The 26,344-nt window shown below is 33.3% G+C and overlaps 3 protein-coding genes and 1 long non-coding RNA gene across 5 annotated transcripts in view; 2 read left to right on the forward strand and 2 right to left on the reverse strand.

The window, feature by feature from the left end:
* The first annotated feature begins 1,988 nt into the window (after nt 1–1,988).
* Nucleotides 1,989–5,153, forward strand: LOC142627653 (receptor-like protein 7). Its single transcript, XM_075801530.1, has one exon. It carries the CDS (start codon nt 1,989–1,991, stop codon nt 5,001–5,003), a length of 3,015 nt encoding a protein of 1,004 aa, XP_075657645.1. The 3' UTR covers nt 5,004–5,153.
* A 1,636-nt stretch (nt 5,154–6,789) lies between these two features.
* Nucleotides 6,790–26,344, reverse strand: part of LOC142629569 (uncharacterized) — a 34,667-nt gene continuing 15,112 nt past the window's right edge. The window contains exon 3 of the mRNA XM_075803573.1: nt 6,790–7,227. Within this exon, the coding sequence (XP_075659688.1) occupies nt 7,174–7,227 (54 nt within the window). The 3' untranslated portion in view covers nt 6,790–7,173. The remainder of the gene's footprint in view (nt 7,228–26,344) is intronic.
* On the forward strand, nt 14,424–18,171 carry LOC142627295 (receptor-like protein 7). 2 transcript variants are annotated; one of them, XM_075801118.1, is made up of 2 exons: nt 14,424–15,397; nt 16,925–18,171. In XM_075801118.1, exons 1-2 carry the CDS (start codon nt 14,467–14,469, stop codon nt 17,788–17,790), a joined length of 1,797 nt encoding a protein of 598 aa, XP_075657233.1. In that variant the 5' UTR covers nt 14,424–14,466; the 3' UTR covers nt 17,791–18,171. The 2 variants fall into 2 exon arrangements, with proteins under 2 accessions (XP_075657233.1, XP_075657232.1); XM_075801117.1 differs by having other exon boundaries at nt 14,424–18,171.
* LOC142629877 (uncharacterized) lies at nt 19,738–25,296 on the reverse strand. The gene is made up of 4 exons (XR_012843139.1): nt 25,004–25,296; nt 24,000–24,127; nt 23,811–23,919; nt 19,738–20,540 (listed from the first exon to the last, which is right to left on the reverse strand). It is a non-coding gene; the product is annotated as an uncharacterized LOC142629877 (long non-coding RNA).

Below are 26,344 nucleotides of genomic sequence, written 5' to 3' on the forward strand. Positions count from 1 at the left end.
CCCACACCAGCACTTATACTTAGTTATACTCAAAACTGTTAGAATTAGAAGAATATTAACAAGTGGCATTAAGTACAATTCATTTTTTTAATTGATTTTATTCATTCTCTCTAAAAAGGTTGCATTGATTTGTTTTTGTAAAAAAAAAAAAATGTTTTAAAAATACAAGTCAACCAGACCTGACCCACAACCCAATTGACTCGTTTAAAAATAACTTGTAGGCCCGTTTGATCCACAGACCCAATTGACTTGACCCCGACCCGACCCGACCCGACCGTTTTGTCATGTCTAGTAGGAATGATAGATCTATTTGACAACCCACTCAGTCTGCCCTATCGTTGGAAGTTCCAGAATTTGTGATCCTTGATTTTTTGTGATCACAAATTATTTCAAAAATTGAGTGGGCCAGTTGAGACAAGAATTTGTGAAATAATTGAGTGGGCTAGTCTGCTCCAGTTAGCTTGTTTTTGGCCAAAAAGTCACTACTTTGCAAGTCTCACTCCTTGGGTTTTGCTATAGAAATTTTAGCCCAAAAAAAAATCAGCTTATTTTATTTTCTTTTAGCTTTTATCTAAGACAATTTCAGTAAAAATTTAGATAAATTGTTTTTAAATGGACACCTATGTCCGTTTAGCATTAGATTATAAGCTAGTTTATTTACTTTTAGCTTTTATGTACTTTTTTTTTTTTTTCATTTTTAAACTTCACTTTTAAACTTTTTTTTTTTTTTTAAGTTCAAGTATACTTGAGCATGCTCCAGCAAAATACTTTCAATAAAAAAACTAAATAAATTGTTACCATTAGTGGAAGCTTGAGTTTCATGGAGAATTCTTGGTTAACTTGTAATATAATTGAAGTTAATTTCCTAAATATTTTAACATACAATAAGTATTATACATAATTACTTATACAAAAGGCATAATATAATTCTTAAAAAATGTTTTAAAAGTGCACTACGCATCACACCATGAATCGACTAGTTGAAAACAAGGACAAAATTAAGACATTTATGCCTTCAACCATGTTTGTCGAAATAATTCTAAGAGAAAATCCACTTGCAAATTGATTTTGAAAGATTAAATTCTTCTCGCCTGTGCCTAAAATATTTTGATAAAAACATGAATTTGTTCAAAGTCTAGACTAGAGGTTCCTTTATTTTTAACTTTTGTTTATTTTCTTAAACTCCCAACAAAGAGTTTGTTACTATAAACATTTCGTTTTTAATAATTTGATTTACAATAAATGAAGAAGGAGGTTTGAATCTTAAATAACTCCGTTTGAAATACTTGGAGATATTAGTTGACCTATACAAAACTCTTGGCTTTAATATAAGTTATTTAATATGCCTTTTTACTCCTTATGTTTACTATTAGAATACAAATATTCTGTCATACTTTTTATAGTCCACTTTTTTTTAGAAGGATTATATTCCACTTTATACTTCCGCAATAATGAATTAATATTATATTAAGTAATTTAATTCTCATAGTGGAGATAAAATATAAAACTAAAGTGCGACTAATAATAGAAATAAACCATGTGGATTGCATTAGTCTCTTAATGGAGACATTATTCACATAAAAATGACAAAAAAGAAAGACTACAAGGATTCCATTGGATTGTTAACCGTACCACCAAAAGCGTTTGGTTGATTACTAGCTAAAATCAGATAATGCAAATCAAAGTTCGACACCTAGTTATCCCTAGTTTGGTTCGACTAGCTACTTATTTCAATTCTGAATCGATAGCATTGACATTGGAGACGATCGACTTGACTTTCTAGAGAACTTACCACTTTCCCATTTTCCATAATGCAAAAGATTGGGTTCACTATAGACCACTGTAATTGTTGGTTCGGTAGCCATGCACTTGGGTATCCAATTTGCACAGATCAAAACTTCAATTCATTATTCATGTCTATATAAGCAATATAGTTTCACTCCCTTTCATACTTAAGAGTTCTTCATTGTTAAAGATAATACATTAATATGGCGTCATTCTTGTGTTACTTGATGTCCATACGCTTGCTATTTTTAATTCCACTGTTGCATGCTATTGCCACTAACTGTTTTGCTTCTAGGCAGCCAGTACTCTGCCATGATGATGAGAGCTCTGCCTTGTTGCAATTCAAACAAAGCTTTCATTGGAACCTGAATTCTTGCTTTGATCCTTCTGATTATCCTCCTAAGATTTCATCTTGGAAAGTGGAAGGGGTAGACACAGATTGCTGCTCATGGGATGGTGTGGAGTGCAACGAGGAGACTGGTCATGTGATTGGCCTTGACCTCAGTAGCAGCTGTCTCTATGGTTCTGTGCTCTCCAACAGCAGCCTCTTCAGCCTTGTTCATCTTCGAAGGCTTAATCTTGCTTATAACCACTTCAATTCCTCTCAGATCCCATCTGGTTTCAGCCGTCTTTCTGGGCTGACATATCTCAATCTCTCCGCTTCATCGTTTTCTGGCCAAATTCCCTTAAATATTTCAGAGCTTTCCAAGTTGACATCCCTTGATCTGTCATATAATTTTATGCTACATCTCAGAAGTCTACAAGGTTTAGTTCAAAACTTAACCAGGCTAAAAGATCTAAGTCTCAGGTACGTTCAGATATCATCTCCAGTGCCAGAAATCTTAGGGAATTTATCTTGTTTGAGGACACTTTATTTGACTGGTTGCGGATTGCATGGAGAATTCCCTCCCGGAATTTTCAAGCTACCGAATCTACAGGATCTGAGGGTGGTTGACAATCCAGATCTCATGGGCTATTTGCCTGAATTTCACTCAAGCAGCCCCCTTAAAATTTTATCACTTGCTGGTACTAGTTTCTCGGGAAAACTGCCAGATTCAATTGGAAACCTTAATTCCTTGAATGCACTATGGACTGGGAAATGTAATTTCTCAGGTCACATTCCATCTTCACTAGGTAACCTTACTCAACTCATTTATTTGAATCTTTCTAGAAACTCTTTTGTGGGCCAAATACCTTCATCGTTATCAAACCTTATTTCGTTGAATTATTTAGACTTTGATTCCTGTCAATTATCAGGGTCAATTCTACCTTCATTTGGTAACCTTACACAACTTAAATTTCTAAGTCTCTACCAAAGCTTTATTAGAAGCTCAAACCCTTCTTCCTTGTCCTGGCTTGGGAAGTTGACCAAACTTACTTTTTTAAATCTTTATGGAATCAATTTAACAATGGAGATTCCATCATCCTTTGCAAATCTAACCCAACTTAGTGATTTGAACATGGGCAGTACTCAATTAATGGGTCGTATCCCTTCTTGGCTTGCCAACTTGACTCAGTTAACTAACTTACAGCTTCCGTTTAATAAATTACAAGGCTCAATTCCAATCTCAATTTTTTATCTCAAGAAACTTGAACACCTCAACCTTTACTCCAACCACTTGAGTGGCACAGTGACTCTGGAAATGTTTATTAACCTCAAATTTTTAACCACACTACTTCTATCAATGAACAAAATATCATTCCTCACCAAAACCAGTACCAATGCAACACAAAATAAATTTGAGGTTTTAGGATTGGCTTCATGCAACTTGAGACATTTCCCAAATTTCTTACGCAAACAAGACCGGTTACAATGGCTAGACCTATCCCACAACAATATTCAAGGCCAAATACCCAAATGGGTATGGAACACAAGTAAAGAAACTTTGCTGATTGTGAACTTCTCTCACAACTTTTTAACAGGCTTTGACCAGCATATGGACAATTTTCCATGGTCTCAACTACAGATTTTGGACCTGAGGTCCAATATGCTACAAGCATTACCCCAAATTCCACCACCATCCACCGTGGTTTACTTAGTCGCTGACAACATGCTCCAAGGAGAAGTTTCACCATTGATCTGCAAACTTAGTTCTCTTCATTCCCTTGATTTGTCCAATAACAAATTCAGGGGCACACTTCCACACTGTTTGAGCAGTTTTAGCAACTCTTTGAGCATATTGAATCTTCAAGGCAACAACTTTCATGGCACGATTCCTCAACTATGTGCAAAGGGAAGTAGAATGAAGATAATTGACATGAGCCAAAATCAATTTGAGGGGCTTCTACCAAGATCATTATCAAATTGCAAAACGCTAGAGATTCTAAATCTTGGAAGCAATCAGCTCAATGATGTTTTTCCCTCTTGGTTGGGTACACTTTCGGAACTCAGGGTACTCATTCTTCGACGTAATGGACTTTATGGTGTGGTGGGTAGTCCTACAACCATCTTTGCATCTCCCAATTTGCACATTCTTGATCTTTCCTCAAATAAATTTACAGGTAAGTTGCCATTTGAATATTTTCAAAGTTGGAAGTATATGAAGAAAATTAATGCAGATAACTTCACATATATGCTAGAATTTACAAGTATTCAATCATGTGGTTTTACTGTGTACCAATATTACCCTTACTCGATGACAATAACAAGCAAAGGCAGGGAAATGATGTATTCAAAGATCATAGAAGTCTTCGCAGATATTGATCTTTCAAGCAACAAATTCAGTGGAAAGGTTTCAGAATTTATTGGGAATCTAAATAGCCTCCAATTGCTCAACCTTTCCAACAACAACCTCACTGGTCATATCCCACTGTCACTAGGAGACTTGACAACACTTGAGTCGCTTGACCTTTCTCAAAACAAGCTCTCGGGACGAATACCTTGGCAATTAACGCAACTCACTTTCCTCGAATCATTTAATGTCTCACATAACCAACTCACAGGGCTTATACCTCATGGTAATCAATTTGATACATTTGAGAATAGTTCGTTTGCCGGAAATTTAGGATTATGTGGAAATCCATTATCAAAGAAGTGTGAAAATCATGAGCAAGCGCCTCTACCCTCTTCAGGTATCAAAGAAGTTCAAGACTCTTGGTTTCACATTGAATTTGATTGGAAAATAATCCTCCTGGGATATGTTAGTGGCCTCATAATCGGGGTGGTTGTTGGAAACGTTGTGACTGAGAAGATGCAATGTTGGTTTGTAAGAACTTGAAGAAGGCAACTTAAAAGGTGAAGGCATTCATATGGGTTTGAATCTGTCATGATGTGCTTCAAAGAATTTGATCTCTGTATTTGCATGTAGCACTTTTGTTACTTTCTACCTTTCATTTTTCTTGAGTTTGCTTGTCCTCTTTTCTTGTGCATATAACTTTTTGTCTTTCACTTTTCACTTGTCATTTGTTTTCTTTTTTCTTGTTGTAAAGACGTTGTTACCACCGTATCTCCCACTTTCTTAAGAATATTTCTTTTACCAATTAAAATCGTTTCCAAGCACAAAGATCTAATTAGAAACATTGATTAGGGTCGTTTGCCTCAATTTCTTGTGAAATCCCGTGAGCCGCACACATTGGTAGAACTTACAAACTGCCAGTGTCTCACAGCATACACTTGATATACATGAGACCCTCCTAAGTTAGGTTTCCTCATAGGCTTTGTAAATGGGCCTGAAGGTGTAATTTTAATGGGTTAGTCCTCCCTAATTGCCTCTCCCTATATAAATCATAACTCTTGTTTGGATGAAAATCACATAATAGTGAGCGAATCATTGTTTGGGTTGTGAAACGAAAACGAAAAAAAATAAGTGGCGAGATAGTCTTACTTTGTATCTTTTAGGCTAATTCATTTAAGTAGTAATCATTGCTTATCCTTTATCATGTCTTCCTTGGGTGGATTTCTTACGGTGGTGAACTAATTAGAATGGAAGATTCCGGGGAGCTTTTAGGCAAAATGTAATGGAATTAATAACAATGGTAAAATCAAGAAAAATTAATATTTTAATAAAATGTAATATAAAATAGATAATATGATGTGAGGTGTTTTGAAAAGTAAATATACTAAATAGACAAGAAAATTTGCAAGAGCAAATTCTAGAGAAACTGGGCTTTTGCCCTTTTTTTTTTTTAATATCCAGCATTTTGCCCATTTTTCAAACTATTTAGAGAAATATCCCTGTTTTGAAACTTGATTTTCTAAAAATCAAGTTCCAATTTAAAGCTCAATTTTTGGACAATTGAGTTATAGCAAATTGAAAAAAAAAAATTGTGGAATATGGAACTTGAGTTCCATTCAAGGAACTCCAGTTCCAAATTTTTTTTTCCTAAGTCCAATTCCGTTATAACTCAATTGTCCAAAAATCGAGTTTTACATTTGAAACTCGATTTTTAGAAAATCGAGTTTCAAAATAGGGACATTTTCCTAAATAGTTTGAAAAATAAGGCAAAATGCTGAATTTTTTTTTGAAAATGGTAAAACCCCATTTTGGCCAGCAATTTAGGGTCCGTTTGGATACAGCTGAAAACTGAAAACTAAAAATACTACAGCAAAATAATTTTTAAATGTATGAATAATACTGCGGGACCTATTTTTAATAAAAAATTTTCTGAAAAAGTGTGCACATGGTACGCGCATAGGCATTTGTCTCCTACAGCAAAAAAAAAAAAAAAAAATAACAAACAAACAAACAAAGAAGGAAAGCGCTGAACACGGACGCTTACATATATTTAGCTTCTCTGGTCTGAATGATCATCATGGGTTCATGGCCTCAGCAATAATTTTGGATTTTCTTCAAAATACCATTTGGCCAACTTACATATACTCCTTTTGTGATGAATGTTACAAAACAAAGAAGGGGATTTCTCTTACGTTTTCCTATCCCCTATGGAAGAATATTGTTTTCAGTATGAAATAACATTTAGTACGAGCCCATCTTTTTTTCTGCAAACTAAATAAGACCTGTTGATTGTAGAAATGTTCTAGAAGACATATAGATGGTACATTCAGCTACTCTATTTTTGATGTATTACAGTCATTCTAGAGACAGTGTTGGATACATCTCACAATAAATTTTTATTCTCAAAGGATATCTGTAGAATACCATAAGATTATTTCATTCCTAACCTTTACCTGATTGCATTGCACATGGTAGAAATAAAACATATTCCTTATCAAATAAAATAATATTCCAGCAAATATGACAATTACCACTATCATCGATGTCTAAGCACTAATCAATCTTACCATTCTACCCCAATCTATTGGGTCTGCATCACCCTATCCCTAACAAGTCCATAGGATTAGAAAAACACAAGATATGTGAGAAAGTACTTTACCACTATAGCATTCCAATGCCCATTGCACTTTCGATGCATCAGGATCAGGCAACTTCACGCATAAATTATCAATACTTGCAAAGGTGTCCTAAGAAGAGAACAAATGGCCTGAAGATGTCAAGTCAGCAAGACTGATAAGTTGAAAAATCCCATTACAATATCTAACATGGTTAAAGAAACCACCTTACCTTCAAAAGCACACTACATTGGACTTGGTTGCCAAAAACTGTATAGACATCAAAGAAATCGGGCTTAAATGTAATGGACTGATAAGCTGACCGCGATGAATTGAGGGTGTGAAAAGCAAGCTGCAGGCAAAAAATTAGTAAATAAACAAATCAACTCAATTACTTCAAACATTTTGGTCGATTCTTTTGAGTTTTGTTAATTTGAACCTTTATAGTTTCATGGGAAAATGAAATTGGTTTGGGAATAACTTTTAAGTTTGTTTTTAGCTTATTTTGCGCACTATTTGCGTGTCTCATGTTGAGGCTACTTTTAAGCTGCACAGTAAACTTTTAGGCTGCGTGCCTCATGTTGGCCACCTCTAGTCCCTTTGATCCTCCGCCACTGTTGAGGCTACTTACAGTTATAGGATCAGTAGGCCAAAAGATCAAGGGAATAATAGCGGAGTAAATCATAATCTTAAATTATTAATTAATAATCATAAAAACTACGTTTATCTGGAACGTTAAAGACAAACACGCTGAAAAATAAAAAAGGGTTAGGTAGGTGTCAAAGAAAGAAATAAAGAAAGAGAGAGAAGATAAAGATAAGTGTGAAAGAAAGAAAGAAAAAGAGAGAGAGAGAGAGAAAGAGAGAGACAGAGCATGTGAAAGAAAGAGAGAGATAGACGGTTTACTGTGCTGCCAATTCAATGTGTCCTATGCTCTTTATAATATTTACAACAATGTCATTCTTAGGTCCGTTTGAATGCAGCTAAAATTGAAAACTGAAAAATATTGTAACAAAATAATTTTTTAATGTGTAAATAGTACCGTGGGACTCACTTTTAATAAATTTTTTAAAAAAATTGCACACACAAGTACACGTACAGTGCGCGCACTGCGGTTTTGTCCCCTGCAGCCAAAACGAAAAAAAAAAAATTACTGAAACGCATTTTGTGTCCAAACGTGGACACAAAATGCAACTCCCAAACGCATTCTTACTCAAAAATTGAAAATTGGTAGAACTTTTCTAATTTCAGTGTTCAAACACCCTAAAATGAAAAATATAATTCAAACACTTTTAAGTAAAATCCTCTACTAAACATATTTTGTTTAGAGCCCACAATTTTTAATATTTAAACACTAAAAATTGTTGTTTAATCAAAATATCTTACCAAATAGGCCCTAAGAGATAGAAGGAGACCAAAAATGGGTTCCGCAATACAAAGAGGACTAAGGAGTTTGTTCCTTTAAATAGTTTTTAATTTTTAGTCAATATTGTTAATTTTTATATATTTAATTTATATTAAATTAATTATGGCATCATCACGATTTGACATTGATTCAACTTTGGTATAATCTTAAAATCCTTGAATTTTTTTTTTCCAGTTTTTTGAACGATCCAAATTTCAAAACCATACACTAAACCCTAAAAAAAGAGCATGATGAGGCTAGTAGTATATTAGCATCCATCAAAATATAGCTCCATGAATAAATCATGGTATAGAAAGAGTAATGATCTCGTGTACATTTTAAAGTGTCCTATTGAAATACTGTACCTTGAAATGTAAATGAATTCAAGTTCATTTTCACTTTGAAGTTTTTAGCATGGAAAACTTAGGGTCTGTTTGAAATCTATTTATTTTGCAGAAATTAAAAACTTTTTGCTAAAAGTACTATAGATAAAGGTAAAAGTTAATTGAAATAGTACAGTAAGACCCATGAATAGTACCAAAAAGTACAATGAGATTTAAGAATAGTAATAAAAATAAACTAAATAGTAAAAATAATTTTTGCCCAACAAACACGGGCGACAAATGTATTCCAAATTTCAAAGCCTAGTAAACATGGGGGTAAGTGACAAACATTGCCATACTCTAGAGTGTCTAGACTTCCCAATAAAAAAAAGCAGTGAGAGTCATCCAACGTGGGGAGAAAGAAAGACTTACATATTTGTGGGTCATCCCACAAAGACCATGACACCAAACCGACAATAGAAACATCGATGCTCAATCATGAATGTAGGTTCGGCCCAAGCGTTTCAGAGGCTTAAGATGAAATCTTTAAATGGGGTCTTTATGTTATCACGTAAATAATATTTAACTAGTAATTTATATATAATAATTTTTTTTAAATCCATTCCTTTTACTTTTTAATATGATTTTTTTTTTGAGAAAATGTTAAAGTTATAACAAATTTTACTATAAACTGGTGTTGTAATGAATGTGATCAATGGCATGTGGCTTAAGGAGTTTGTTTCTTTAAATAGTTTTTAATTCTTAGTCAATATTGTTAATTTTTATATATTTATTTTATATCAAATTAATTATGGCATCATCATGATTTGACATTAATTCAACTTTGGTATAATCTTAAAAACCTTGAATTTTTTTTTCCAGTTCTTTGAACGATCCAAATTTCAAAACCATACACTAAACCCTAAAAAAAGAGCATGATGAGGGTAGTAGTATATTAGCATCCATCAAAATATTGCTCCATAAATAAATCATGGTATAGAAAGAGTAATGATCTCATGTACATTTTAAAGTGCCCTATTGAAATACTGTACCTTGAAATGTAAATAAATTCAAGTTCATTTTCATTTTGAAGTTTTTAGCATGGAAAACTTAGGGTCTGTTTAGAATCCACATATTTTGCTGAAATTGAAAACTTTTTGCTAAAAGTACTATAGATAAAGGTAAAAGTTAGTTGAAATAGTACAGTGAGACCTATGAATAGTACCAAAAAGTACAATGAGATTTAAGAATAGTAATAAAAATAAAATAAATAGTAAAAATAATTTTTTCCCAGCAAACACGGGCGACAAATGTATTCCAAATTTCAAAGCCCAGTAAACGTGGGGGTGAGTGACAAACATTGCCGTGCTCTAGAGTGCCTAGACTTCCCAATAAAAAAAAGCAGTGAGAGTCATCCAACGTGGGGAGAAAGAAAGACTTACATATTTGTGGGTCATTCCATAAAGACCATGACACCAAACCGACAATAGAAACATCGATGCTCAATCATGAATGTAGGTCCGGCCCAAGCAATTTAGAGGCTTAAGATGAAATCTTCAAATGGGGTCTTTATGTTATCACGTAAATAATATTTAACTAGTAATTTATATATAATAATTTTTTTTAAATCCATTCTTTTTACTTTTTAATATGATTTTTTTTTTGAGAAAATGCTTAAGTTTTAACAAATTTTATTATAAACTGGTGTTGTAATGAATGTGATCAATGGCATGGGGCTTAAGGAGTTTGTTTCTTTAAATAGTTTTTAATTTTTAGTCAATATTGTTAATTTTTATATATTTATTTTATATTAAATTAATTATGGCATCATCATGATTTGACATTAATTCAACTTTGGTATAATCTTAAAAACCTTGAATTTTTTTTTTCCAGTTTTTTGAACGATCCAAATTTCAAAACCATACACTAAACCCTAAAAAAAGAGCATGATGAGGCTAGTAGTATATTAGCATCCATCAAAACATTGCTCCATAAATAAATCATGGTATAGAAAGAGTAATGATCTTGTGTATATTTTAAAGTGCCCTATTGAATTACTGTACCTTGAAATGTAAATGAATTCAAGTTCATTTTCATTTTGAAGTTTTTAGCATGGAAAACTTAGGGTCTATTTAGAATCCACTTATTTTGCTGAAATTGAAAACTTTTTGCTAAAAGTAATATAGATAAAGGTAAAAGCTAGTTGAAATAGTACAGTGAGACCTATGAATAGTACCAAAAAGTACAATGAGATTTAAGAATAGTACTAAAAATAAACTAAATAGTAAAAATAATTTTGCCCAGCAAACACGGGCGACAAATGTATTCCAAATTTCAAAGCCCAGTAAACGTGGGGGTGAGTGACAAACATTGCCGTGCTCTAGAGTGCCTAGACTTCCCAATAAAAAAAAGCAATGAGAGTCATCCAATGTGGGGAGAAAGAAAGACTTACATATTTACGGGTCATCCCACAAAGACCATGACACCAAACCGACAATAGAAACATCAATGCTCAATCACGAATGTAGGTCCAGCCCAAGCGTTTCAAAGGTTTAAGATGAAATCTTCAAAAGGGATCTTTATGTTATCACTTAAATAATATTTAACTAGTAATTTATATATAATAATTTTTTTTTTTAAATCCATTCTTTTTATTTTTTAATATGATTTTTTTGTTGAGAAAATGCTAAAGTTATAACAAATTTTACTATAAACTGGTGTTGTAATGAATGTGATCAATGGCATGGGGCTTAAGGAGTTTGTTTCTTTAATTAGTTTTTAATTTTTAGTCAATATTGTTAATTTTTATATATTTATTTTATATTAAATTAATTATGGCATCATCATGATTTGACATTACTTCAACTTTGGTATAATCTTAAAAACCTTGAATTTTTTTTTTCCAGTTTTTTGTCCGATCCAAATTTCAAAACCATACACTAAACCCTAAAAAAAGAGCATGATGAGGCTAGTAGTATATTAGCATCCATCAAAATATTGCTCCATAAATAAATCATGGTATAGAAAGAGTAATGATCTCGTGTACATTTTAAAGTGCCCTATTGAAATAATGTACCTTGATATGTAAATGAATTCAAGTTCATTTTCATTTTGAAGTTTTTAGCATGGAAAACTTAGGGTCTATTTGGAATCTACTTATTTTGCTGAAATTGAAAACTTTTTGCTAAAAATACTATAGATAAAGGTAAAAGTTAGTTGAAATAGTACAGTGAGACCCATGAATAGTACCAAAAAATATAATGAGATTTAAGAATAGTAATAAAAATAAACTAAAATAGTAAAAATAATTTTTGCCCAACAAACACGGGCGACAAATGTATTCCAAATTTCAAAGCCCAGTAAACGTGTGGGTGAGTGACAAACATTGCCGTGCTCTAGAGTGCCTAGACTTCCCAATAAAAAAAAGCAGTGAGAGTCATCCAACGTGGGGAGAAAGAAAGACTTACATATTTGTGGGTCATCCCACAAAGACCATGACGCCAAACCGACAATAGAAACATCGATGCTCAATCATGAATGCAAGTCTGGCCCAAGCGTTTCAGAGGCTTAAGATGAAATCTTCAAATGGAGTTTTTATGTTATCACTTAAATAATATTTAACTAGTAATTTATATATAATAATTTTTTTTAAATCCATTCTTTTTACTTTTTAATATGATTTTTTTTTTGAGAAAATGCTAAAGTTATAACAAATTTTACTATAAACTGGTGTTGTAATGAATGTGATCAATGGCATGGGGCTTAAGGAGTTTGTTTCTTTAATTAGTTTTTAATTTTTAGTCAATATTGTTAATTTTTATATATTTATTTTATATTAAATTAATTATGGCATCATCATGATTTGACATTGATTCAACTTTGGTATGATCTTAAAAACCTTGAATTTTTTTTTCCAGTTTTTTGAATGATCCAAATTTCAAAACCATACACTAAACCCTAAAAAAAGAGCATGATGAGGCTAGTAGTATATTAGCATCCATCAAAATATTGCTCCATAAATAAATCATGGTCTAGAAAGAGTAATGATCTCGTGTACATTTAAAGTGCCCTATTGAAATACTGTACCTTGAAATGTAAATGAATTCAAGTTCATTTTCATTTTGAAGTTTTTAGCATGGAAAACTTAGGGTCTGTTTGGAATCCACTTATTTTGCTGAAATTGAAAACTTTTTGCTAAAAGTACTATAGATAAAGGTAAAAGTTAGTTGAAATAATACAGTGAGACCCATGAATAATACCAAAAAGTATAATAAAATTTAAGAATATTAATAAAAATAAACTAAATAGTAAAATAAGTTAATAAAAATAATTTTTGACAAACAGACATGGGTGACAAATGTATTCCAAATTTCAAAGCCCAGTAAATGTGTGGGTGAGTGACAAACATTGCCGTGCTCTAGAGTGCCTGGACTTCCCAATAAAAAAAAAGCAATGAGAGTCATCCAACGTGGGGAGAAAGAAGACTTACATATTTGTGGGTCATCCCACAAAGACCATGACGCCAAACCGACAATAGAAACATCAATGCTCAATCATGAATGCAAGTCTGGCCCAAGCGTTTCAGAGGCTTAAGATGAAATCTTCAAATGGAGTTTTTATGTTATCACTTAAATAATATACTAGTAATTTATATATAATAATTTTTTTTAAATCCATTTTTTTTTACTTTTTAATATGATTTTTTTTAAAGAAAATGTTAAAGTTATAACAAATTTTACTACAAACTAGTGTTGTAATGAATGTGATCAATGGCATGGGGCTTAAAAAAATACTAGAAATATTATAAAATTTACAACATGAGAATTACAAAGATATATTACCAATCACAAATATTCATTTAAGAACGCATTCAATAGTTTGTTGAAATCCACCTATCATATTTATTGTCATATCAAATTATAAAAGTTATAGAGACCACCATGCACCCTTGGTGCAGTGATCACTCTAAGTATAAGTTCTTGTGGGATGTGGGGGCAATGACCGAGATTTAAATCTCTAGAAGAGAGTTTTGCATACATATACACTTATATTAAGTTAGTGTAGAATTTTTATCTTGTATAAAAATAATTAAATAAATAAAAGTTATGCAATAAAATTTATAGTATTTTTAACATTTTTCTATTTGAATTACTTGTGATTTGTAACACGTCTATTTGTAAGACCTATTTATTTAAATTTGTCTGATCTCTATCTCTAGTATTACTTAATTCTTTGAGCCTTCTTAATAGTAAAAAAATATATATAAACTAAAATATTTTAATATCTCCCAAAAATATTTATATATAAAAAATATAAAAAAATAAAAATATTTGTCCCCCAATTTCGGAGGCTTCTTCAGTGAGGGGCCTGCAATGGCCTAATTGGCCTAACCTAGGGCGGGCCCTGCAGGAATGCACAGGGATAATGGAGACGACTTGACTTGTAAAGAGATTCCCAGGAATTGGGTCCACTCTAGGCCACTCAAATATATGTTAAAATGTTATAGCCTGAACACGTATGCCCTTACGTATTCATTTTGATAAATCATGACTTCAATTCATGTCTATATAAGCAATGTAATCCACTTCCTTGCATATTGAAGTTAGTTTTTAAAGATACATTCTCAAAAAAGAAGAGAAAAAGTTGTTAAAGACACATTATTAATGGCGTCATTCTTGTGTTACTTGATGTCCACACGCTTGCTATTTTTAATTCCACTGTTGCATGCTATTGCCACTAACTGTTTTGCTTCTAGGCAGCCAGTACTCTGCCATGATGACGAGAGCTCTGCCTTGTTGCAATTCAAACAAAGCTTTGACTGGAACCTGAATTCTTGCTTTGATCCTTCTGATTATCGTCCTAAGATTTCATCTTGGAAAGTGGAAGGGGTAGACACAGATTGCTGCTCATGGGATGGTGTGGAGTGCAACAAGGAGACTGGTCATGTGATTGGCCTTGACCTCAGTAGCAGCTGTCTCTATGGTTCTATGCTCTCCAACAGCAGCCTCTTCAGCCTTGTTCGTCTCCAAAGGCTTAATCTTGCTCATAACAACTTCAATTTCTCTCAAATCCCATCTGGATTCGGCCATCTTTCTAGGTTGACATATCTCAACCTCTCCGATTCATCTTTTTCAGGCCAAATTCCATCAAAATTTTCAAAGCTTTCCAAGTTAACATCCTTTGATCTGTCAGATAATTATATGCTAGATCTCAGAAGTCTGAAAGGTTTAGTTCAAAACTTAACCAGCCTAGAAGATCTAAGTCTCGGGTACGTTCAGATACCATCTCCAGTGCCTGAAATCTTAGCAAATTTATCTTCTTTGAGGACACTCGATTTGACTGGTTGCGGAATGTATGGAGAATTCCCTGTTGGAATTTTTAAGCTACCGAAGCTGCAAGTTCTTTGGGTGGATTCCAATCAATTTCTCATGGGAAATTTGCCTGAATTCTACTCAAGCAGCCCACTTAAAAGCTTATCACTTCGGGGTACTAATTTCTCGGGAAAACTACCAGATTCAATTGGAAACCTTAATTCCTTGAATGAACTATGGATGGGGGATTGTAATTTCTCAGGTCACATTCCATCTTCACTGGGTAACCTTACTCAACTCAATCTTTTGGATCTCTCTTATAACTCTTTTGTTGGCCAAATACCTTCCTCGTTGTCAAATCTTATTTCCTTGAATTATTTAAACTTTGGTTCTTGTCAATTATCAGGGTCAATTTCACCTTCACTAAGTAACCTTTCTCAACTCACTAGTCTGGTACTTTCTAATAACTCTTTTGTGGGCAAAATACCTTCCTCGTTGTCAAACCTCATTTCCTTGAAGTATTTAGATTTCTCTTATTGTCAATTATCAGGGTCAATTCCACCTTCACTAAGTAACCTTTCTCAACTCACTAGTCTAGTACTTGATTCTAACTCCTTTGTGGGCCAAATACCTTCATCGTTATCAAACCTTATTTCCTTGAATTATTTAGACTTTAGTTCCTGTCAATTATCAGGACCAATTCCACCTTCATTTGGTAACCTTACACAACTTACATCTCTAAATCTCAACCGTAGCTTTATTAGAAGCTCAAACCCTTCTTCCTTGTCCTGGCTTGGGAAGTTGAGCAAACTTACTTTTTTAGATCTTCAAGGAATCAATTTAACAATGGAGATTCCGTCATCCTTTGCAAATCTAACCCAACTTAGAGATTTGGACATGGGCAGTAATCAATTAATGGGTCGAATCCCTTCTTGGCTTGCCAACTTGACTCAGTTAACTACCTTGCACCTTCCGTTTAATAAATTAGAAGGCTCAATTCCAATCTCAATTTTTGAACTCAAGAAACTTCAACAACTCAACCTTTACTCCAACCACTTGAGTGGCACAGTGACTCTGGAAATGTTTATTAACCTCAAATTTTTAACCACACTACTTCTATCAATGAACAAAATATCATTCCTCACCAAAACCAGTACCAATGCAACACAAAATAAATTTGAGGTTTTAGGATTGGCTTCATGCAACTTGAGACATTTTCCAAATTTCTTACGCGAACAAGACCAGTTGCAATGGCTAGACCTATCCTACAACAATATTCAAGGCCAAATACCCAAATGGGTATGGAACACAAGTAAAGAAACTTTGTTGATTGTGAACTTCTCTCACAACTTTTTAACAGGCTTTGACCAGCATATGGACAATTTTCCATGGCCTCAACTGCAGATTTTGGACCTGAGGTCCAATGTGCTACAAGCATTACCCCTAATTCCACCACCATCCACCTTAGTTTATTTGGTTGCAGACAACATGCTCCAAGGAGAAGTTTCACCATTGATATGCAAACTTAGTTCTCTTCATTCCCTTGATTTGTCCAACAACAAATTCAGGGGCACACTTCCACACTGTTTGAGCAATTTTAGCAACTCTTTGAGCATATTGAATCTTCATGGTAACAACTTTCATGGCATGATTCCTCAACTATGTGCAAAGGGAAGTAGAATGAAGATGATTGACATGAGCCAAAATCAATTTGAGGGGCTTCTACCAAGATCATTATCAAATTGCAAAATGCTAGAGATTCTAAATCTTGGAAGCAATCAGCTCAATGATGTTTTTCCCTCTTGGTTAGGTACACTTTTGGAACTCAGGGTACTAATTCTTCGACGTAATGGACTTTATGGTGCAGTGGGTAGTCCAACAACCATCTTTGCATCTCCCAAGTTGCACATTCTTGATCTTTCCTCAAATAAATTTACCGGTAAGTTGCCATTTGAATATTTCCAAATTTGGAAGTATATGAAGAAGATTGATGCAGATAACTTCACATATATGCTGGAATTTACAAGTATTCTATCATGTGGTTATGCTGTGTACCAATATTACCCTTACTCGATGAAAATAATAAACAAAGGCAGGGAAATAATGTATTCAAGGATCATCGAAGTCTTTGCAACTATTGATCTTTCAAGCAACGAATTCAATGGAAAGGTTTCAGAATTCATTGGGAATCTAAATGGCCTCCAATTGCTCAACCTTTCCAACAACAACCTCACTGGTCATATCCCACTGTCACTAGGAGAGTTGACAACACTTGAGTCGCTTGACCTTTCTCAAAACAAGCTCTCGGGACAAATACCATGGCAATTAACGAAACTCACTTTCCTTGGATCATTTAATGTCTCAAATAACCAACTTACAGGGCTTATACCTCATGGTTATCAATTTGATACATTTGAGAATAGTTCATTTGCTGGAAATTTAGGATTATGTGGAAAACCATTATCAAAGAAATGTGAAAATCATGAGCAAGCGCCTCTACCCTCTTCAGGCATCAAAGAAGTTCAAGACTCTTGGTTTCACATGGAATTTGATTGGAAAATAATCCTCCCGGGATATGTTAGTGGCCTTATAATCGGGGTGGTTGTTGGAAACGTTGTGACTGAAAAGATGCAATGTTGGTTTGTAAGAACTCGAAGAAGGCAACTTAAAAGGTGAAGAGATTGTAAGTTAGGTTTCCTCACCGCCAATGTCTCACTGCACACACTTGATATACATGAGACCCTCTTTAGAAGAGATTGTAAGTTATGTTTCCTCATAGGCTTTGTAAATGGGCCTGAAGGTGTAATTTTAATAGGTCAGTCCTCCCTAATTGCCTCTCCCTATATAAATCATAGCTCTTGTATGGATGAAAATCGCTAACTAGTGAGCGTTATTTGAATGAAATCATTCCTCGGGTTGTGAAACAAAAAGGAAAAAAATAGGTGGCAAGATAATCTTACTTTGTATCTTTTAGGTTAATTCATTTAAGTGGTAATCATTGCTTATCCTTTATTATGTATTCCTTGGGTGGATTTCTTATGGTGGTGAACTAATTAGAATGGAAAATTCCGGGCGGCTTTAGGCAAAATGTAATAGAATTAATAAAAATGGTAAAATCAAGAAAGATTAATATTTTAATAAAATGTAATATAAAATAGATAATTTGAGGTGGGATGTTTTGAAAAGTAAATATACTAATATAAACAAGAAAAATTGCAAGAGCAGATTCAAATGCTCTTATATGCCATCTATTTTTTTTCTTATTGCTGGAAGCTCCTAAGCCAAAAATAACGAGGTGTCTAGAAGAAAGCTAATCAATGTGTAAACCCAGTGTCTACGAGTCTGTTGCTAATATAAAGCTTCCCGTTTCCAGTGGGAAACAAAGACAAAAGTTAGACAAGAAGGTTCAAAAGTTGCGACGATCATATTCACAATTTGAATGATGAAACTTAGCTGACAATTATGTCTCTCTCCCTTTCAATTGTCTCAGCCTTCCTGTCCAGAGAGGATACAAAGTTAAAAAATTATTTTTATCTTATCGGACCGCTGAAATAATTAGTTTAGTTTTTAATGTTTCATCTCGGCCATTCATGTGTATTGGGTGCAGTACAATATTCTATGATCTGAATACAGTGAGGAGAACGCTGCTTTTGTGGTTTTCTTTATCTTTATGCAGAGAAGTTTATCTTATGTTGAATTAACTGGCCATTCATCTTTCCGTACTAGCAATAAAAATGACAATTGACTACAATGATTTCATTTTGATTGTTAAACACCAAGCACGATTGCATTGACAGAAGCCGTTAATGTTGGGAAATGCATATTAGTCAAATTTTCTGTTGGATTTAAGATTAACATCAAGGGATTTAGAGGGGATATATATAATTTGTTAGTTAGGAGAGGAAGAATTTGAACTCTAGATCTCTGTTGAAAACATCAAGGATGTTAATTGAGTTACAAGTAAAGCAATCAATTTTGTACCGAACGTGCCAATTCAGTTGGTATTTAGCGTACCAGTACCAGGCCAGAAAATAAACACAGTTGTTTCTAATGGTATAAATATGAACCATACCAAGTCTTAAACAAGGTCGAAAAAAATAAACAGCTTCATTCTCGTTCTTTCTTCTCACTGGTGTTGACTCCCTGATCAATTTCTTAGCCTCTTGCAGGCGTGGCTCCTCCCTTAAATTGCAAAACCTCCTCTTCTTGTAACTCTAAATTGTAGAATTGGCGTATCACTCCTCTCTCTCTGGTTTCGAGTAACTCTCAAGCTTTTTTTTTGGTTGAACTCTCAAGCTTTTTTTTTGGTTGTACTCTCAAGCTGATTTAAATCAATAAGTCTAGTGGCAAAATAAAATTCATAAATATCAATGTGACAAATTTTTAATGATGGACAATAAGATAATTTCAATAGTGAGTTGATGCGAGATGCGGAAGCATCAAGAAGCAGAATACGTCTACTTCTAAAAAACAAGAAACAAAACACATTTGCTTCTAAAAATAATCTCGAATCCATGAGGGTTTCTTGGAACAGGAATTCATTTTTTTTTAATATATTAAAAAAAAAAAAAAAAAAACCTAACATGGGAGTTATAATTGTCCGAAAACCCAGCAGCAAGTAATTGAACTTGATAGAGACAAGAAAAGCCCAAAACCAAACAAAAAGAAACAGTGAAATTCTAAATTCTAAATTCTACTCTCAACTAGAACAATCTAACACCGAAGAGAAAACTTGCATTTGACATATACTACTGATGGAATTTTCTTTTAAAGCATGAAGAAACTAATAAACATTGAAACTATACCAGGTGCATGGCATAGATATAAACAATAGTATAAGGCCATTCATTGTATTCATTAAAAAAAAAAAGGATTTCTCGATTATTGCAAGATACCTCGAAGGATAACTATAGTGTGGCCATCTAACACTAAGATTAAGATTTTTTGAGACACATGACGCAAAATTGGGCTCCAATTATAGATTCTAATTAAATTTTATCTAAGTTTTGGCTTTTAATATATATAGATTATGGTTAAAATAAGGTTTATATCATAGTTCTAAAAGCTGGGCCAAACCAGCCGATTCAACCAGGAACCAGGAACCAGGAACCAGGCACCAATCCAGTCTTGTAAACCCCCCAAAATTGGTAAAAACCGGGAACCAGGAGCAAGAGCGGTTCTTTGATAATACTAGTTTTTAAAACCATGGTTTATACTTTATATATAAGTAAGGATATAGAATCAAACCTGGAAACCAAATCTGTAAATTTCATAATAGAGTAATAAATTTTTTTTCTCTCGAGGGTCAATGAAACTTTCTGGTTGAATCTTCAATCTCTCTTGATTGATTGTTGGAAGTCATACGAGCAAGGTCTTCATAGTTACACAATGAATAGATGCTTCAAAATTTCAACCTTTATTTGCTCCTACAGTTTACAATGTAACAACCCAAATTAAAAATAAATTTGTTATGAAATGAGCCAACACTAAAAATCATAACAAATTGCCCCCTTGGAAATTTTATGACAGAACACCCTAATATGGACTCAAGTACAAATGCAAGCCTATGAAAGACAATAAACTCGACTTACACCTAAGCTAGAAACCGAGACATGATACTAGATGAAATATAAGTCTTACCTGGAATCAAGAACAAACCCCATAAAAAAAATATAAAAAAAAGAAAAAAAAACTCCTTAAGGAAATACTTTCGTTTATCCCTCCCCCCCCCTAAAATAAATAAATAAATAAATAAAACCCTCCTTAAACGCATCAAATACAGAATACAAAAAGAATTAAAGTGATCAAGCATACAATAGTTGAACCACAGAACTTGATTATACACTAATAGTCCTGATTTGATCAATCAATCAAGGGATTCATCATACAAATATGTTAATTAATCAAGCACAACATACTAATTAAACTCAACATGCTCAACATTAAAAAAAAGGTTACGCAACTCAGCAAGAGTCAAACCAAAGTGCATAGAATTGAAACATAAAAAATGTTTAAAGATTAAAAAAGTACATCATGTTAACTGGTAACTCTCTAACATACAAAGAAATATTTCGTCTCCCTTAATAGATAGTTACATACTCCCCTTAACCTGCATATTTGAAACAATCTAATCCAACTATCTCCCCTAAAGTTACTTTTCCTCCCCATGTCACTTTAGTAAATTGTGGATATATGGACCAAGTTTTGACTTTTGACATTGCTTTTGTTTCCACCACTTTAGTAAATTGTATGTTGGGCTCAACATTGCAAGTAATCCAATAGGTTTTTGTTGTGTCCCAAACCCAAATGGCAATGGCAAATAATTCTGAAGTAGTTGAAGAAGTTTGAATTTGAATAGAATTCTAATAAAATTATGTAGTAGACTAGGATGAGGATTAGGATTTAATTTCAATTTGTATTTAAATTTAAGTAGGAGTTGGATCCTATGTTTTAAGACTTGGTTGTGATGAAGCTTATCTCTTCACTAGTATTTATGTACGTAGGAATTATGAATGAAACAAGCAGAAAATTAACCAAAAAATTTATATTTCCTTTCTCAAGTTCAGGAGATTGGTCATCTTGAATTGACTACACTGTCTTTCAATTATCTCAGTTCACAACATTTGGTATCGGAGCCAACAGATCCATCTAGTTTCTTGAAAAAAAAAATTTCAGTCGTATTCTCATCCCACACTATCACACTATTCTCCCATCCAGAACCCAAGGCAAACAACAGCCAACATAGTTCCAGGCAGCCGCTTCAACACCCAACCAAAAAAGAAAAAAAGAAAAAGCCACATCTATCTATCAGATGTGTCAATCCCAGCAAACAAAGAATGGAGAGCATGTCAGAGATTGTCAACCAAATGTTAGATATTACCAAGGAAATGTCCAAAGGCATAGCAAGGATGGAAGCAAAGATGCAAGATTTGTGGGATCAAATGATAGAGGTCTTAGACAAACAATTCAATGTACTTTTGGAACTCAAAGAACAATCAAAAGATCAAGGATCCCATGAAATTTCGCAGAATCAAAGTGAAGTGCTCCAAGCATCACCAACAATTCAAGAAAGTAATATGTTAGAGGGTGCACTTTCTACAAAAATTGAGTTTGAAGATCAAAGGTTCGATGGAGTGGAAAAGATTGATTAAAGGGATCTTTTCATGAATTCAAATGAGTCAATCTCAATCCCACACATTGAATTTGTTATTCCCGATGAGTTCAAGGGTATGAGAAGCAAGATATTTTTGTTTCTAGTGCTCACAAAAATAGTTAAAGAATTGATGCAAGTCTCCATGGTCATAGTTTTCCTTCAACACATCAAAATCCAAGGCCGAGTATTCTCCAATCAATGTGAGCAAGGGTTAATTTCAATGTTGTAGAATCTTGAGGACAAGATTCATTTAAAGGGGAAGGGAATGTTGTGTCCCAAGGCCAAATGGCAAATAATTCTGAAGTAGTTGAAGAAGTTTGAATTTGAATAGAATTCTAATAAAATTATGTAGTAGATTAGGATGAGGATTAGGATTTAATTTCAATTTGTATTTAAATTTAAGTAGGAGTTGGATCCTATGTTTTAGGACTTGGTTGTGATGAAGCTTATCTCCTCACTAGTATTTATGTACGTAGAAATTATGATTGAAGCAAGCAGAAAAATAACCAAAAAATGTCTATTTCCTCCCTCAAGTTTAGGAGATTGGTCATCTTGAATTGACTACACTATCTTTCAATCATCCTAGTTCGCAACAGGTTTCCTCATGCCTGCAAAATGTACAATATGAAATTGTTTCAAATCAATGTTTGAATCAAATAACCTACTAAGAAGATTGCAAATAAGAAAGTTGCATGGTACAGTTATCTAGTAACATTTCCATAGCACAAGAGATCATAAATCTAGAGCTTTCAAAAAGTTATCCTAAAATCCAAAGTTAGAATAGTCTTATCTAAATGAGAATAACTCATTCAAAAGCTACATGTTAAATGACTTGGGTAGGATGAAGTTTTATTGGAGGTAGCCATTGGAGATCAGGCTAAATACCTCTATGGTATATATTATCCTCCTAACTACATCACACATATATTTAGCTTCTCTGGTCTGAATGATCATCATGGGTTCATGGCCTCAGCAATAATTTTGGGTTTTCTTCAAAATACCATTTGGCCAACTTACATATACTCCTTTTGTGATGAATGTTACAAAACAAAGAAGGGGATTTCTCTTACGTTTTCCTATCCCCTATGGAAGAATATTGTTTTCAGTATCAAATAACATTTAGTACGAGCCCATCTTTTGTTCTGCAAACTAAATAAGACCTGTTGATTGTAGAAATGTTCAAAGACTAGAAGACATATAGATGGTACATTCAGCTACTCTATTTCTGATGTATTACAGTCATTCTAGAGACAGTATTGGATACATCTCACAATAAATTTTTATTCTCAAAGGATATCTGTAGAATACCATAAGATTATTTCATTCCTAACCTTTACCTGATTGCATTGCACATGGTAGAAATAAAACATATTCCTTATCAAATAAAATAATATTCCAGCAAATATGACAATTACCACTATCATCAATGTCTAAGCACCAATCAATCTTACCATTCTACCCCAATCTATTGGGTCTGCATCACCCTATCCCTAATAAGTCCATAGGATTAAAAAAAAAAAAGATATGTGAGAAAGTACTTTACCACTATAGCATTCCAATGCCCATTGCACTTTCGATGCATCAGGTTCAGGCAACTTCACACTTAAATTATCAATACTTGCAATAGGTGTCCCAAGAAGAGAACAAATGGCCTGAAGATGTCAAGTCAGCAAGACTGATAAGTTGAAAAATCCCATTAAAATATCTAACATGGTTAAAGAAACCACCTTACCTTCAAAAGCACACTGCCTTGGACAGTTGGACTTGGTTACCAGAAACTGTATAGACATCAAAGAAATCAGGCTTAAATGTAATGGACTGATAAGCTGACAGCGATGAATTGAGAGTGTGAAAAGCAAGCTGCAGGCAAAAAATAGTAACTAAACAAATCAACTCAATTACTTCAAACATGAATAAGCAATATGGTACTTACAAATTATTAACTAATTTTTATCCATCCTTATTTGCAGAAAACCAAAAGGGCAGTCCTAATTCTGCTAAAGTTTGATATAGTTGATGGAGATATTTCAGAAGGAAAATCCAACAAAACAAAACAAAAATTTCTAACCTCTTCACATAACTTAAACTACAAAAGACAAAAACCTTGAGCCCTTCATTCAGTTATAGTGAACTACTTCTGCATAACATGTGTGAGGAAATCTCTTGAATTTTCAGATACCCAAAAAAAAAAAAAACAAGTCTAGGCTTCAGAGCTTTTATTCTTTTGAATTTTTTTTTTCCCTCTATTTTCTTGCCAACCAAACAGAGCTTCTCTTGTGATTTTTTTCACTCATCCAGCATAATTAATATAAATCAAGTCAAACATAACTCTTCACACACAATTTCAAAACTAAGTAAATATTATTCTATGAAAGCCCATTTATGCCCTTCTTTTTCCTTCATTTTCATACCATCCAAACAGAGCTTCCACTCACTAATTTCTCACCCATCAAAGCATGATTCATATAAATCAAATCAAACACAAATTCCTTACACCCAATTCCATAAATACAAATAATTTCGATATAAATCCCATTTATACGCTTTTTTAAAACCCTAATCAAAACACACCAACTCCCTAACAATGAGTTAACAAATCAACATGAACACAGAGTAAACTATATGAGCCATTAAATAAAAAGTATAAATAAGCTGAATAATTATTAAATCAAACTAATTGGATTAGATTTAAACAAATTAATTATAATTTTAGTTATTTAATCATATATGATATACCTGAGAAGGAGAAGCTTGAATTGCAAGCTCGTTGCCGACACGTGCGAGGCACGTGATGCACCGAGCAAAGGTCTTGATCGCATTCCCGCTCAGACTCAGTTCCATTTTCGTGTCTCACTCTCTCAACTCCGAAGAGAGAGAGAGAGAGAGAAGGCGAGCTTTGGCGGGAAGGGAGAAATGGATTTGTAGTGGGCTTCAATGGGGGCCGTCCACGTGGAATTTTTTTCACAATTTTTTTTTTTTTTCCCCACAGTTCACTTACACAGATCCATTACTACTCTACCAATTGTGACAAGAAGTTGTGAAATAATTTATACTTTTAAATTTCTAACTCATGTTGGATTTTGATTAGACCTAAATAAGTTTCTCTGTATAGGTTGCTAGTCACTTTTAGTTGCAACTAAAAAAAGTACATTTCCAAATTTATATCCATTTACATACAAATTTAAAAACTGAAACGCAACAATTATTGTTACCATGTTTTTGTTGAGCTACAATAACTTAGCATTTTAGTTTATTTTGGTTTAGTATGGTTCAATTTGGTCAATTCGATCAATTTGGTTCAATTTGGATCACTTCAGTCCATTTTGGTGCAGTTTGGTCTAGCTCAGTCCATTAGGTTTATTTCGGTCTAGCTTGGTCTATTCAATCCATTCGGTCTTCTTCTGTCAACTTCAGTCTATTTCAATCCATTTTGATCTATTTTAAACCATTTTGGTCTACTTTGGCCCACTTCAGTCTATTCAGTCCACTTCGATGATGCTACTTGATTGACAATTATGTCACATTCTTAGTGTAATTTTGGTTAGTTCTTGATAAAATTACATTTTTCTTATGTTATAAAGTCTTGTATTTTATTTTCAAATATAATTGATGAATTTACTTATATATGCTTATTCTTTAGGTCATTTAAAACATATAAATGATCAACTGTACGTAAGGAGCACTAAAAACAAATTTCAACCATACATTATATTATTTATAAGTTTTATCTATTATTCTCATTTTTTTACTTAACAAAAAAAAATCGTCAAATTTTTCGGCACTATGACTAGTTTAATATAATGACTTTGAAGTTCAATAAAAGATCTAAATTTGATTGTAATTATATTCTAATTTTCTATCAAGTATAATACTATAATTCTAATTGGATTTTATAAATGTACTCTAATTGTTCGCTTCTGATAATAGCTCTTTATTATCAGACCAAGATACCAATCAGTTTTTGGTGTAAGCGGGAATTGAACCTTAGATCTCTTATACAACTATCAGAGACTTTACTAGCTAAGTTAACAGGAATCCACAAGTATACCTATAATTGAAAGCTATTTTTAACCCATT

The sequence above is a fragment of the Castanea sativa genome, chromosome 3 (assembly GCF_040712315.1).
Source record: "Castanea sativa cultivar Marrone di Chiusa Pesio chromosome 3, ASM4071231v1".
Classification (NCBI taxonomy): Eukaryota; Viridiplantae; Streptophyta; class Magnoliopsida; order Fagales; family Fagaceae; genus Castanea; species Castanea sativa.

Bases quoted from the DNA above. Each gene is read 5' to 3' on its own strand.
- LOC142627653 (XM_075801530.1), top strand. From the start codon at position 1,989: ATGGCGTCATTCTTGTGTTACTTGATGTCCATACGCTTGCTATTTTTA.
- LOC142627295 (XM_075801117.1), top strand. From the start codon at position 14,467: ATGGCGTCATTCTTGTGTTACTTGATGTCCACACGCTTGCTATTTTTA.